The following is a 15,906-nucleotide window of genomic DNA, read 5'->3' on the forward strand; positions in this document are numbered from 1 at the left end:
TATCTGATGGCTTCTAAATCTATATACTACAAGGCAGTGTGTTCACTTTGGGAGGGGCTTCAAATGTCCACTTACATCTGCAGGAACTTATCTAAGCCATGCAGCTGTCTCTCTCCTCCCTCTACTGCATCCCTCCCGCCCCCAGCAGAAAGGTGGCAGAGAAGAAATGTTCCTTGTGGCAGAGAAGAGTTCTAGATTTCTGGGAGGTGCCAATCAGAATTTCTGGTCACTTCTCCTAATTCATTCAGTTTCTACAAGGAACCAGGTTCTTGGCTATTGCATAATCTTTGGACAAATTTGCCTGAGTTGATTTTTTGTTTGCTTTTTTTTTTTTTTTTGCCTGTCCTGGCTTGAACTCAGAGCCAGAGCCTGGGCACTGTCGTTGGGCTTTCTCAAGGCTAGAGCTCTACCACTTGAGCCACAGCACGGCTTTTAGCTTCTTCTATATATATATGTGGTACCGAGGAATGGAACCGGGGTCTTCATGCATGCTAGGCAAGCACTCTACCACTAGGCCAAACTCCTGGCCCGATTTTTTGTTTTCTTAACTACGAAACTTGCTACACACACACACACACACACACACACACACACACACACACACACAAAGAGCATAGAGAAGTACATTGACAGTCCATTTCTTGGTGGGTTTGTAGTTTCCCAAATTTTCATGACAAATCTGTACAAATATTCACACACATAATTCTTTTTCATTTTTCTTTGTCAGTCTTGGGGCTTAAACCTTAGGGTCTAGGTTCTGTCCCTGAGCGTTTGTGTTCAAGGATAATGTTCTACTACTTTGAGCCACAATGCCATATTCAGCTTTTGGGTAGTTAGTCTTAAAGAATTTCCTGCTGGGGACTGGCCCTGGACTATGATCCTCAGATCTCAGCCTCCTAAGTAGCTAGGACCATAGGCATGAACTACCAACACTAGGCCAAATCAACCAACCTTCCTTCTTTCATTCCTTCCTTCCTTCCTCCTCTCCTTCCTCCTCCCCTCTCTCTTTCTTATCAGAATAAGTTAGAGCTGCAGAGAGGAATCAGTATGTATGCTCCAGCGGTGAAACACACACACACACACACACACACACACACTTTACCTTTTTTTTTTTTTTTGGTGGGTCATGGGGCTTGAACTTGGCCTAGGAGTTGTCCCTGAGCTTTTCAGCTCAAGGCTACCACCCAACCCCTGAGCCTGGGCATTGTCCCTGAGCTCTTCAGCTCAGGGCTATTGCCCTACCCTTGAGCCAAGCCCCACTTCCCATTTTCTAGAGGTTTTGGAGATAAGAGTCTCACGTTATTTTTTTAGTGTCCGGCTGGCTTTGAACGTTGATCCTCACATCTCAGCCTCCTGAGTAGCTGGGATTACAGGAGTGAGCCTGGCTCTACTTTACCTTTTGAGAATCTCAAATTTCTCACCAAAAGTACATAGCAACTTATACTGCTATCCAAAACACTGTTATTCCTACACCCTTGCTTCATTGGATTTTATCATTCTTTGATTTTTGTTTTTGGCAGTTTGGCTGGATCTAGGCCCTCTTCTAACTTGAGCTGTCTTCGTAGCCCTAAGCAGACTCTTGCTGCTGTCCCCCTCTCCCATGTACACCTCCCCCCAGCTGACCTGTCCGGTGAAGAGGCCTCTCATTTCCTCTTTTTAAATTCTCCAACATGTTCACAGTGCAGAAGAAAAGATGACAGACCGTGTTTCCCTTTGGATTACATCTAATAATCAGAACGCCATCTTATATTTTAAAGGCAGAAAAAAAAGACCCCCACGAGTGAACTGCCCACAATATTTATTTTTCAAGAAAAGATGATAGTTTTAGAAGACAAGGGGGCTTGTGATGTTATTTACTTCCCTCAGGAAAGAAAAGCAGATGATTGTGTTTTCAAAAGGCTTACAGAGTGTTTCTGTTATTAAGCTGGAGTCTACACCATCTGGTCTAATTTCTCTTTATAAAAAGCAACAGCTGGGGGCCAGGAGTTTGGCCTAGTGGTTGAGTGCTTGCCTAGAATGCACGAAGACCCGGGTTTGATTCCTCGGTACCACATACATAGAAAAAAGCCAGAAGTGGTGCTGAGGCTCAAGTGGTAGAGCTCTAGCCTTGAGAAAATCCAAGGACAGTGCTCAGGCCCTGAGCTCGAGCCCAGGACTGGCAAAAAAAAAAAAAAAGCAATAGCCAGGAGTTTGGCCTAGTGGTAGAGTACCTTGCCTAGCATGCATGAAGACCCAGGTTCGATTCCATGGTACCACATACATAGAAAAAAGCTGGCTCAAGTGGTAGAGCTCTAGCCTTGAGAAAGCCCAAGGACAGGGCTCAGGACCTGAGTTCAAGGCCCAGGACCGGCAAAAAAAAAAAAAAAAGCAATAGATGATGGCACTGTTATATCAGAACAGTTATTGTTGTTGTAATTTTTCCCAGTAACAAAGGACCACACACCCACTCTGTCACCTTGAAATCCACTTACCATTATGTCTTCTTTCCAGATGGCCAAATTCCACCCTCCGACTGTGAGGATAATGTCGTTGAAGAAAGGTGACCTCTGAACAGTGTGGACAGCTCCGTCATGGACAGTGTACAGGCTCTTGGGCTTCTTTGCTGTCGGAAAGGCCATGCTGGGGTGAATCAGTCTGTCAAGGAATGGCTCTCTTTCTTTATATGGAAAGTCCCAAGGAGCGTCCCATCAAGGCCACTTGTCAGGAGTGGGATTGGAGGCCAGCTCAGGCAAAGAAAAAAAATAAAAGCTCGTGCAACCCATTTTTAACTACTACCTGGATATGATGGTGTTTGCCTACCATCCTAGCTCCATGGGAAACACAAACAGGAGGGTTATGGTCCAGGATAGCTGAGACATAAGACATGTGAAAGGGTATCCATGTATGGGAATTAATGCACCATCTATCTGGCAAATATCATGTAACCCTTCTATTCATTACAATAAAAATATATGAAAACAAACAAAAAAATAAAGCAAAATGGTCTGGGGACATGACTCAGCATTAAGTTCAAAGGCCAGTATTGAAAAAACCCAAAAAGGTTAAGATTGTAAATTTCAGCCTGGTGCTGTGGCTCATGTCTATAACCCTAGCTACTCAGGAGGCTGAGATGTGAGGATCATGGTTCAAAGCTAGCCCAGGCACTAAAATATCTGTGAAATTCTTATCTCCAATGAATCATCAGAAAACCAGAAGTGATACTGTGCCTCAAGGGGTATGTCTGTAGCCTTGAGCTGAAGAACTCAGGGACAGCACCCAACCTAGAGTTCAAGTCCCATGACTGACAAAATAAAAAAAGATTGTAAATTTCTTATGCCTACCACAGTTAGAATTATTGTTTTGTTTTTGTCTTTAGTATCTCTTGGGTAAGAAAAATACATTTTAAAAGTTTGGCTCCTCTGGATTAAAAAAGAAAAGTTCCTTTTCCTTTAGTTCCTTGCCTGGGAAAAGAGCATAAAAAATATACTTTTAAGGTGGCTTAAATATCTAGAATCTAATTTGATTGTCAGTTATGTGGTATTTTATCATTTATCAGTTGTATAGCATTAAATAAATTAATTATCCTTCCTAAAAAAATACATAATTTTAAGACTTTCTTCAGTGATCTTGAAAATTCTTGGTATGGCCCAAGGTTGACCAGAAACCAGCAGCTTTCTTCCTGCTGCGGCTCCTCTTTCCCAGAGTCTAATGTTAACTTCATGTCAGTGGCTTTCCAAAGACACCTCTTAACCCAGTAAGGAGGGCTGTGCAGGAGTCCAGAAGCCCTCTGGGAACTTTAGGGGTTACCAGGGCTAAAAGTATGACGCTACAAGGTTTATTCTTTAAAACAATAGCCCATAAGCCAGGTACCAGTGTCTCATGCCTGTAATCCTAGCTATCGATCTTGAGATCTGAGGATTGTGGTTTGAAGCCAGTTGAGGCAAAAAAGTCCATGAAATTCTTATCTTCCATTAACCACCAAAAGCCAGAAGTAGAGTTGGAATGCAAGTGGTAGAGTGCTAGCCTTGAGCAAAAATAGCTCAGAGACAGTGTCCAGGACCTGAGTTCAAAAGAACTCAGCCCCAGGACTGGTACAAAAGAAAAAAAAAACAATAACGCCCACAATAAGCTTTTCATTACTTTGTCCTTTCCAAGATTTGTATGCTATCCAGAAGTAAATAGAGCTTTCCTTATTAAATGGGTTCCAGAGCATCCAGGCTAGGTTGTTATAGGAAACAGTCAGTTTTCCGTCATTATTTAGTATGGGCTTTAGCATACATGGCTAAGAGCACAGCCCCTGGTGGCAGGGCACCTGGGCTTAGCTGCTGGCATGGCTGTCTATGGTAGTTCTCCCACAGGGGTGCTGTGAGGATCCATGAGTTAGTTTACAGAAAGTACTTGGAAAAGAGTCCCTGACATACTGCACATACTCATCTGATGATCTGAGAGAAAGTGAAATAATTATGTTAACTCTCATCATTAGAGTCTGCATTTCTCAGCTTATCACTTAGATCATCTGGAAATGTTCATCTCAGCTAGGGTAATGTGTCTTTCAGAAGTTTCTCTTAAGAAGGAAAATGTCCCCTTCCTGCCTGGCTAGATACTTGAGATCAGTGGACCACAAGGAACCAGGTCACATTGATAGCCTCCACGAAAGGTCCAGGGACTGGCACTCCCAAAGGAGAACTTTCACAGGAAGTAAGCTGGGCATGAGATCCCCAGTTCAGGGCACTGACAGAAGGAATAACGGGGCTGTTCAACTCTTCCCACTATACAATATTTGACTGTTGATTTAAAGTATGATGATAACCCATTCGTTACTAAAGCCATTTCCATTGTATTTTGGAAAGAATTAAATGCCAAGAAATTAAAAGCAACTCTTTTTCACTCTGGCTGCCCACATCACATTGGCCACACGACCTAGCCTTAGAGACTCCTAAGTTTCTCTTTCTTACGGTGTCCTGTAGCTCATCCCTGTCACTTTACTGGTCTTTCAGTTCTCACCACCTTTCACCTGGGCTAGAACAACTGGTCATCCTTTTGCTGCTACAAGTCCTAACCCAGCATAGATAACGTGTAATCACGGTCCTAATCCCAGCATGGATAACATGATATGATTGTGGATCTGCCTGACGTTTCTGTCATCATAAAATCATAAATGCCTTTGGAAAAGGATAATATGTTAATCATCTTCCTGTCTTCATCACTTGGTACACAGTAGCTTCCTGACAGTGATTTGACAGATGAAAGAATGAGTGCAAGAAAAGAACAAACCAACATCAGTGAGTCTTACACATAAAACACTTGGATTTTAAGTTTATTGCCACTGTTTATTATATAGATGGAATAACATTCATTTATAATAGTTACACTGGTTTGTCATGGGGCCTCGTCTCCTTCCATGAAAGCCATTTAAGAAGCTGTCTATAGGAGGAGATGGAGGCTCATGAAAATCTCAGGGACCATCAGGACTTAAAGGAAGTCTGCCAGTGTGCCACTATGCTATCAAGTGGCCAGCTCATGTCCCAAAGGTGTGAAGAACACAAATGCCATGTTATATAATGTCTAGCATAGGATAGTTATGGATTATGGAATGTTTATGTTTACTTATATAAACATTAAAGAAATTAACTGTAATTCATCATACCCAATATCTAATTGCAAGTTCAACTTTAAATCACAGAATTGGCAAATGGAAAATCAGTCTCTGTTCTGTGTCTACCACCCTCCTTGGCATATCCATTTCTCTTTTGATATCCTTTGAGTTTGTAACCAGGGGATACAATTGAAGAGAAACAGAAGTGTGTTTACTTCCAGATTAAAATGGCTACTTTACAGGTTAACTGACAAACTGTTTCACATCAAGGGCAGACTTTAGTCTCTGGAACCAGGCTCAGTCAAGTGAGGTTTAAAGTGAAGAAGCTAGCCACCTCGCCTGTCATTGTAAGGCCATAGATTCCCATGGCCCACTCACTTTCTATTCATCCAATAACCTCCAGGCTGACCTGGTCCCTTCTGCAAATCAAGTGGTGCACGCTTCCACATGGTGTTCTGCTCTGGGACATTCTTACAGCTTTGTCTGCCTGGACGTTACCCAAGTTACTTCTTCCTTTGCATAGGGTTATTTTGAATTTCAAACTGTGATTTGCTATATTTTCATGCCATGGTAAAAATCGAAGCTTTAACATAAATGGTTGTAACCTTTATGAACCCCAAGGATCTGACTCTAATAAAGACAAAGAGTTTTGCCTTTGGGGGGGGGGGCTGTGCTCCTGGGTATGATCGTATACCTGTGCTCAAGTGCCTCGAGTCCAGATCCTGGGAGCAGACCTGTCAGTTATTTTGGAAATAAAGTAAAAGCATCTCATTGACTTAAATGTCAGAAAAGTTAGTACTCATCAAATTTTGGTGTGAAATTGTATTAGCAGACTAATCATGTCTGTGGCTTTTTGTATCTAGAATTGAAGGGAGAAGCCATGGTCACCTGACTCTCTAGCTGTCTTACAATAAAGTCCAGAGTTAAGTTCAGTAGTCCTGGGGTAGGATCCAGGATTTTATTTTATTTTATTTAGTTGTGGGGCTTGAACACAAAGCTTGGACACTGTCCTGGAGCTCTCTCTGCTGAAGGCTAGCATTCTACCACTTTGAACCACAGCACTACCTCCGGTTTCTGACTGGTTCATTGGAGATAAGTGTCTCATGGGGACTTTTCTGTCCAGGCTGGCTTCAAACTTCCACCTTAAGATCTCAGCCTCTGGGAGTAGACAGGATTACAGGTATGAACCACTGGCGCCCAGCAGTATCCAGATTTTTATGTGTATTTCCAGCAAACTCACAGGTGACAACCATGTTGGTAATAAAAGCCTTCACTTTTTTTTTTTTTTAGTTGTGCAACTTGAAATCAAGGCCTGGGCACTGCTGTCCCAGAACTTTTATTTTTACCCCTTTTTTGCAGTCCCCCTGGCCCCCTGCCAGCATTCTACCACTTTGAGCCCAGTGGCACCTCCAGTTTTTGGACTGTTAATTAGAGAAAGGAATCTCACAGACTTTCCTTCATGGGCTGGCTTTGAACCGTAATCCTTAGATCTCAGCGTCCTGAGTAGCTAGGATGTCAGGTATGAATCACTTGTACCTGGTAGAACATCTTATTAATAACATTTACATAACACTTCACAAGACTTACATATCAGGCCAGGGGTGTGGTCTAGTGATAGAGTTCTTGCCTACCATGCACAAAACTCTGGTTCAATTCTTTGGTACCATACACAGAAGAGGCCAGAAGTGGGGCTGCAACTCATGTGGCAGAATACTAGCCTTGAGGAAGTTGAAGCCCCAGGACTGGCAAAAATAAAACAAACAACAAACAACTTACATATCAATCGGCCAGTATCAGGATCTCTTTCCAATCTCCAGTCTGTATACATCACTTCGCCTTCCTGGAAATATTAGTTTTCAGGTGACTATAATGACAACTTCAGAGATAAAAGACCTCACGTCTGAGACTGCGTATAACCAAGATAATACAAAGCAACAGGTCAATTTGATCACATGATGATCTAATAGAACAGAAGGAGAAAAGTCTCAGAAATAGTACTTTACTTGATTTTACAGTGAATGTAAAAGAAGAGTGATGAGGCGTGCGTGGCTGGTTATAGCAATGGGCCATGGTTATTCAAGAGTCCCAACTGGTGGGTTTCAGAGTGTTCATGCACAGGAGGGCCCTGTTTCATTTATTCAATGATGTGTTTGTTCTCAGCGTGGAACAAAGTCAGGACTTGATAAAGATGTGTGGGATCAGAGGAAGTATGAGCATGCATGTATATTCTATGATAGCAAGTACCTTTTAAAGTTGAGAATAGGAAACATAAAGCTTAATCTCAAATAAACATATACTCTGTCCTCACTTCTGCCTTATGATCATTTTAAGAAAAAGGAAGCAGAAAGATTAGATGCAAAGAAACAAGAAAGGAAGTGGCTCTGTGGCTCAAGGGGTAAGGTGGCAGCCTTGAGCTGAAGAGCTCAGGGACAGTGCCTAGGCCCAGAGTTCAAGCCCCACTACCAACCCCCCAAAAAGTTCTTGGGGCTAGAAGTTTGGCCAAATGGTAGAGTGCTTGCCTAGCATGTGGAAAGACCGGGGTTTGATTCCTCAGTACCTTATACACAGAGAAAGCTGGAAGAGGTGCTGTGGCTCAAGTGGTAGAGTTTTAGCCTTGAGAAAGCCCAGGGACAGTGTTCAGACCTGAGTTTCAAGCCCCAGGATTGGCCAAAAAAAAAAAAAAGGAGGAGGAGAAATTGTTTTTATATTGAAAAAAAAATCTCTATCTGGTAGTGTCCCCTTGTTTACTAAATGCTGGCTTTAAAGAGTCTTCCTTATGGACCTGTAACTCAGCAATCTTGGCATACCTTCTGCTTTGGATTGGGCTCTTCCAGTATCTCTATGACTGATTATTCCAAGCTGCTGTGGAAGCTATTAGCTCTGCTTGGATTCATTCTCCCTTTGATTTTTCTAGTCTCTTCTCAACTTCAACTGTCCAATAAGCTCGTGGGTCAGTTTTCCTAGCCTCCCACTTCCTGTCCTCCCATGTCAGTTTTGTCGATTATCACTCTGCTGTTTTGTTCCCTAACTTTGAGGAAGAATGTGCCTTGAGGATGAAGGGATTGTGCTATTTGTTTCCCCATTCCCTGTGCCTGGAGGGTCTTCTGCTCTCCAGAGCTATGGCATCCGTCAAGCTCAGAATAGCAAAGGGAATAGAAACTGTATTTTATGAGATGGGGCTGGGATATCTTCCCTGGTATCTTGGCTAGGAGAAAACCCCCCTTTAAAGTTAAGGAAAAGTGTGGCTTAAAGGGGAATAACATCTTTCCCTATGTCTATGGATGAAGTTCTAAGCCTATTTTCTTCTGTAAAATGGGAACAATAATCACATCAGCCTCATAGGATTACTTGAGGATAAATGTGATATAATTGATTTGGGAGATAAACTGGCACAGAGCCTGATACATAGCAATATCCAATCATTTAAGTATGAACAAAGGCAATCATTATTATTATCATATCTAATTGTTATTTGTCTTTCGAATTGAGTTTTCACTGTCTTTCTATAAAGGTTGATATTGGCCTCAAGTGTAAGTTGATTAACTTAAAGTTGGTATTAGTCTTAGGCATTAGCCTAAGCAACCAATATTTTCTTTTTTTCTTTTTTCTTTTTTTTTTTTTTTGCCAGTCCTGGGCTTGAGCTCAGGGCCTGAGCACTGTCCTTGGACTTTCTCAAGGCTAGAGCTCTACCACTTGAGCCTCAGCACCACTTCTGGCTTTTTGCTATGTATGTGGGGTACCGAGGAATCGAACCCGGGTCTTCATGCATGCTAGGCAAGCACTTTAACCACTAGGCCAAACTCCCGGCCCCAACCAATATTTTCTTAAGGCAAATTTTTAACATTTAGAATTCTTTCCTACAGCTAATTTATTTGATAAATATTTTCAAATCAACTGATATATTGTTAGTACAAAGTATTTTATAGCTTTTTCCATATTTGGTAAAGAACTGTGTGAATCTATGAAGTAATGTGGTTAAAACTCTTAAATGCAAATTTTGTAAACCTTCTAAGAGCAAACATGCACAGTAGATGTTATGATTATCTATTTTCATGTAAGAAAGTACTAATTTCAAAAGCAGATAATTCTGTTTACCTCTGTTCCCACAAAGAATTTTGTGCAGAAGTCTTCTATTGGCTTCAGAATATTGGACAAGCCTGCTTCTAGATTTTGGTATGGCCTGATTTCTTCCGTCTTCATTACTTTAGTCTGGGAAAACCCTTTGAATTTCAGAAGAGGATAGACAAAAGAAGCACATTATTTGTGGCAAAAAATCTTTAAAATATAAATTATAGATTACAAATTATATACTTTTGTCCCCTCCCCCACACCATTCTTTTTCTTACCAGTGTGTCTGGCTTAGATCCAAACATTTTTAGGCTCTAATCTAGTAGGAGAACCCTTCTTTTCGAATTTAATATAACACATATTTTAGCTAAACATGAAAGCAGTACAAGAGTATAGTAAATCTGGATGTCGGAATACAAATGCCTTCAGAAATTTGTTGATTAAAAATATTTAATGTCATATTATTATTAGTAGTAATAGTATTGTTTGTAGGGCTTGAATTCAGAGCCTGGATGCTGTCTCTGAGATTTTTTTGCTCAAGGCCAGCCCTCTACTACTTGAGCCTCAGCTCCACTTCTGGCTTTTCTCATGCTTAAGTGGAGATGAGTCTCACCAACTTTCCTGCCAAGGCTGTTTCTGAACCTTGATCCTGAGATCTCAACTTCCTAAGACGCTGTGATTACAGGTGTGAACTGTTGGTATCATTTTATTTTAAAATGAAAGGTTTTGTGATCTAGAGTTAACAAACTTTACTTCTTTAAGCTTTGGAAAAAAGAAAAGAGAGAGGAGTAGAGAGAGAGGAGAGAGAGAGGAGAGAGAGAGAGAGAGAGTAGAGAGAGAGAGAGAGAGAGAGAGAGAGAGAGAGAGAGAGAGAGAGAGAGAGAGAGAGAGAGAGAGAGAGAGAGAGAGAGAGAGAGAGAGAGAGAGAGAGAGAGAGAGAGAGAGAGAGAGAGAGAGAGAGAGAGAGAGAGAGAGAGAATGTGTATAAGCATGTGTTGGTGCTGGGGCTTGAACTCAGGGTTTGGGCATTATCTCTGCTTTTTCATAGTACTCAATGAACATATGTGAAAATGGAACTAGGTAAATTGAGGAATTGGGTTTGGGAGAGATGGAGGAGAATAGGAAATATGTGACACTGATCAGGGTGCATTGTTCTCTGACATTGACATATTGAAATGAAACCCTTTTGTACAACTACTTAAGGATCATAAAAATTTAATGAAGAAAAACATGACTAAAAGAGCACAAATGGCTAGGTATTGTGATTCACCTCTGTGGTCTTGGCTACACCAGAGGCTGAGATCTGGAGAATTAGTTTAAAGCCAACTCAGACAGAAAAGTCCTCTAGACTCCTACAATTAACTATCAAAATCCAGGTTTGGAGATATGGTTCAAGTTGTAGAGTACCAGCCATGCAAGCAAGCTGAGTGTACATTGGGAATTTATACTAAAAAATGTCTACTTAAGAGGTTCAAGGGCCTAGTCATAGAGCGCTTGCCTATCGTGCACAAAGCCCTGGGTTTGATTCTTCGATACCATATAAACAGAAAAAGCCGGAAGTGGTGCTGTGACTCACGTGGTAGAGCACTTAGCTATGAGCAAAAGTGCTCAAGGACAGTGTCCAGGTCCTGAGTTCAGGCCCCAGGACTGGCAGAAAAGAAAAGAAAAAAAAGAGGTTCAAGACCAGAAACTTCAGTGAGTTTTGGTTTAAGAAGGGGAGACAAGAACTCTGAACTATACACACACTACACATAATGAAAAAGTACAAATGTAAGTTATGTTGTAAAGGAAGACTATTCTGAGAAACTGAAAGTGGCTTTGAGATTGCAATCTAGATCATCAACTTCAGAACATACATTTTCACCCACAGTTCCACATTGCTAAAAAGAATCTATAGCTGGCCCTAAAAGCTTTCCAAAGAAAATTCTGAAATGATTTAGAGTAAAGACTTCTTCCGTCAAGTCCTAAATTGGCAGACAAAGGGTGAGTGGCCCTCTGCCACTAGATTGGCAACAGAGCAATTGTTTGCAGTAGGACTTGAACACCTGCACATGCAGCCTGCTAGTGTCTTAAAACTTGTGGTGTTTCTGGGAATCTAAAAGCATGTCTGCTCCTCTTAGGAACTGATTGAGCCAAAGTGCACTCTCTAGTAAGTATTCAGAAAGTCATGAGATTAGCATTCATTTGATGGAGTGTATCCCTATTAGATGACATGCTGCCAACTGCTTATTTTCCGTCCATCCTTCCTTAAATGCATGTATGTATATACTTTACATACTTCAGTCTCTGTGCTGCCACAATATTAGCTCTTGAAAGTAAGGATTTTGCTTCTCCATAGCTGTATCCTTCAGAGCTTGGAAATTTGTGTTGAATGAACTCAGGCATAAAATATAGAAATCATATCAAGTCATTTGTTTCTTTTGTCTTTTCCTCATGGCTCAGGGTTATGACTCAAATTTGGTACCTGAGGTTGTTTTCACTCATTGCTAAGGCTCTATCAACTAAACCACACTTCCAAACCCAAAGTATTACTTTTTTTTTTTTTTTTTTTTTTTTTTTTTTTTTTTTTGCCAGTCCTAGGCTTGAGCTCAGGGTTTGAGCACTGTGCTTGGACTTTCTCAAGGCTAGCACTCTACCACTAGAGCCTCAGCACCACTTTGCTATGTATGTGGGGTACCGAGGAATCGAATCTGGTCTTCGTGCATGCTAGGCAAGCACTCTACCACTAGGCCAAACTCCCAGCCCCCAAAGTATTATTTTTTTAAGTGAAGGGTCAAGATATGTGACGCTTCTAGTCACATTTAGACAGATGCACATATTTTTCCAGTGTAAGTCATGACAACAGCAAAAGGAATATGAAAAAAATAAAAGCTTCCATATCTGGAAATGGTAGATGAATGCAGCCTTCAGAAGGAGAAAGATTAGAAATCTATTATTTTATGATGCTTATTTTGTTTTCTTTAATTTATTTTTAAAACTGAGTTTTTTCAAACTCAGAAGGTGAGCAGTTGGGTTAAGGGGGATAAAGCGATGAAGAGCAATGAAGGGGCAGAATGTCATCAAATTCAAAGCACAATTTATATAAAACTCGATACATGCTGAAACCAACTCTAAAATGTGGAAACAAAAAACCCTTTTGTTTTTTTTTCTTTTAGTTTTTGATGATTCTGTTTTCTTTACCTTATGTATGGTATATTCATGTGTATATCTATGGGCAGTTGAGGGGAAGGGCACAGAGCTCAGAGGGAAAAGGGTGAGTACAGCAGTGCAGCTCATTGGACATTGATGGAAGTGAACTACACAACTTGTGGATGGAGATGGGAGGGAGGGATTGGGAGAGAATGAGGGAACAGAAGACACTGTATAGAAGGAAAAGTCCTTATTACCTGACTCATGCACTTGTAACCCTTCTGTACGTCACCACGATAATCATAATAAAGTAAATCAAAAAAATTCAATGCATGTCCTATAAAATGAAGGAGACTGAGAGAAGAGAAAGTTGGGAAGGGTGAAAGGGCTAACATCAACCAAGATGCATTGTATTGATAAATTTGTCTGTTGAATGGTAAATCTTTTCTATGACTTTTACAGATAATAAAAGTTAAGAAATAAAAGCCAATCTGGGTTGTTTAAGAAAAAAGAATTCTAATATTGTAAAGTTTTGAAAGATCAATAAAATCATACTTATTTAGATCATACATAATATATATATATATATATATATATATTATGTAATCCTAGCCACTCAAGAGGCCCAGATTTGGAGGATTACAATTTGAAGGCAGTTTGAGCAAAAAAGTTCAAGAGAATGCATCTTCAAAATAATCAGCAAGTGGGCACGGTGGTTCACACCTGTAATCCTAGCTACTCAAGAGGCTGAGATCTGAGGATCAAGGTTCAAAGCCAGCCCAGGCACAAAAGGACCTGAGACTCTTATCTTCAATTAACTTCTAGAAAATGGGAAGTGGGGCTTGCCTCAAGGGTAGGGTGGTAGCCTTTAGTTGAAGAGCTCAGGGACAGCGCCCAGGCCGAGTTCAAGCCCCTTGACCCACAAAAGAAATATAAAAATAATAATCAGCAAAAGTTGGGCTGGTGGGGGGTTGAAGTAGCAATCAAGGGAAGTAAGTGCAAGTCCCTGAGTTCAAACTTTGGTATTAGAAAAAAATATTCCTAAATATATATGTTACGTAGCTTGCTTCCTTCCTTCCTTCCTTCCTTCCTTCCTTCCTTCTTTCCTTCCTTTTTTTTTTTTCTTTTTGTGGTCATGGGGCTTGAACTCTGGGCCTGGGCACTGTACCTGAGCTATGCAGCTCAAGGCTACTGCCCTACCCTTTGAGCCACAGCCCCAGTTCCCTTTTTCTATTGATTAATTGGAGTCTCACGTTCTTTAGTGCTGGCCTTGAACGTGGATCCTTAGATTGCAGCCATTTGAGTAGCTAGGATTACAGGCATGAGCCACCGTAAGAACATACAGTGCTGGGTATATTGGTACAAGCTTGTAGGCCTCAGGCACTCAAGGCCATGCACTCAAGGCCATCCTAGGCAACAGAATGAGACCCCTATCTCAGACACACATGCAACTTTGTGTGAGCAATGTTATGTATGCATTGAGCTGGGTACTGTTTGCTCATGACTGTAATTCTAGCTACTCAAATGACTGCAATCTAAGGATCCATGTTCAGGGGTTGGGAGTTTGGCCTAGTGGTCAAGTGCTTTCCTAGCATGCACAGAGGCCCGGGTTCGATTACTCAGTACCACATACATAGAAAAAGCTGGAAGTGGTGCTAAGGTTCAAGTAGTAGAACTCTAGCCTTGAAAAAGCCCAAGGACAGTGCTCAGGCCCTGAATTCAAGCTCCAGGACTTGCCAAAAAAAAAAAAAAGATTCAAGTTCAAGCCCAGACCAGCCAGGAAAATCTGTGAGATCTTTAACCAGGAAAGAGTGGAAGTAGAAGTATGGTTCAAGTGGGAGAGTACCAGCCTTGAGTGAAAGAGCCAAGCAAGAACTTGATGTTCTGAGTTCAATGCCTCAGTACTGGCACATAAAAAGATGCATATGTATTATACGATGTGTTGTGTATATTATATATACATGTTTATACTGCATATACATATATGTGCTCAATAATGTGAAACTGAATTCTGTTAAATCTTTTGTGTATACAGGAAGTTTTGAGGTATTGGCTATAGTTATAATCATTCTAAAGTTCCATTTTAGAGTGATTCATGGTATTCTTTTTATAAATTATAATTTTCTGTATGCTCTTTATAAATTAGCCCCTTTTAGCAAGTGAATTACCTTAGACCTAGAAAGATGTACTTGAACTATCAGGTACCTTTTATAGCAGACAGTTGGTTACCTTGTGTTCTGAAAAGAGCATGGTCTTCATTCATACTGACCTTGGTCGGGCAGTGGTCTAAAGTTGATTCCCCCTTGGACAATTTTATCTTTTGGAAGAACAGAAAAGATACATCCTTAACTTTGCCTGTCTTTTCTGCCCCAGATAGCAGGAAGCCCACCGCCCTCTCTTTCTTTCCCCTGTTCTGCAGATTTTTTTTTCCCTGAGGGAAGCACTAACCATATTTCTAAAACCTTGTCACCAAAGGAAACTTTTGAGGCATATTCACAAATCCCAGTCTTCTGTTGTTTATTTCTGTGAATGTCTTATATTTGATTTGATTCTATAAGATATTTTTACAGGTTTTTTTTGTTGTTGTTGTTTGTTTTTTGGCCAGGCTTGAACTCAAGTTCTGCACTGTTCCTGAGCTTCTTTTGCTCAAGGCTAGCATTCTACCACTCAAGCCACAGCATTATTTCCAGTTTTTTGTGGAGATTAGAGTCTTTTAGTTGGAGATAAGAGTCTTGTACACTTTCCTGTCCAGGCTGGCTGGAACCATAGTCCTCAAATCTCATCCTCCTGAGTAGCTAGGATTACAGGTGTGGGCCGCCTGCACCAGCCTGCAATTATTCTTGCGTTTTGTTATTTATTTTACTTAATCACAAACCCAGTGAATTCTACCCCAGAAAATTGGCGATATCCCTTCTGTAATTCTTTCCTAGCTACTTAAAAATATTCTTAGTACTCTTTCTGCCAGTGGGGGAAAATATTTATTTTGATGAGCAAACACATAACGTATCAATAGTATTATACTATAATTTCACAGGAAAAGACAGTGTTAAGTTTGGAATTAAAATTCTACATTCAAAAGAAAAAAACCCTATTTGTATTCTATACACATTCTATTCTTTTTTTTGTGGTGTGTG

General features: G+C 40.8%; 1 protein-coding gene across 1 annotated transcript in view; it reads right to left on the reverse strand.

The window, feature by feature from the left end:
- Positions 1-15,906, reverse strand: part of Dnai3 (dynein axonemal intermediate chain 3) — a 61,898-nt gene that overhangs the window by 8,689 nt on the left and 37,303 nt on the right. The window contains exons 16-19 of the mRNA XM_090334503.1: positions 14,978-15,089; positions 9,671-9,795; positions 7,352-7,415; positions 2,472-2,602 (exon numbers count right to left, since the gene is read on the reverse strand). Coding sequence (XP_090190629.1) covers positions 2,472-2,602; positions 7,352-7,415; positions 9,671-9,795; positions 14,978-15,089 — 432 coding nt within the window. The remainder of the gene's footprint in view (positions 1-2,471; positions 2,603-7,351; positions 7,416-9,670; positions 9,796-14,977; positions 15,090-15,906) is intronic.

The sequence above is a fragment of the Megascapheus bottae genome, chromosome 6 (assembly GCF_031878675.1).
Source record: "Megascapheus bottae isolate mThoBot1 chromosome 6, mThoBot2.hap1, whole genome shotgun sequence".
In the NCBI taxonomy this organism is placed as follows: domain Eukaryota; kingdom Metazoa; phylum Chordata; class Mammalia; order Rodentia; family Geomyidae; genus Megascapheus; species Megascapheus bottae.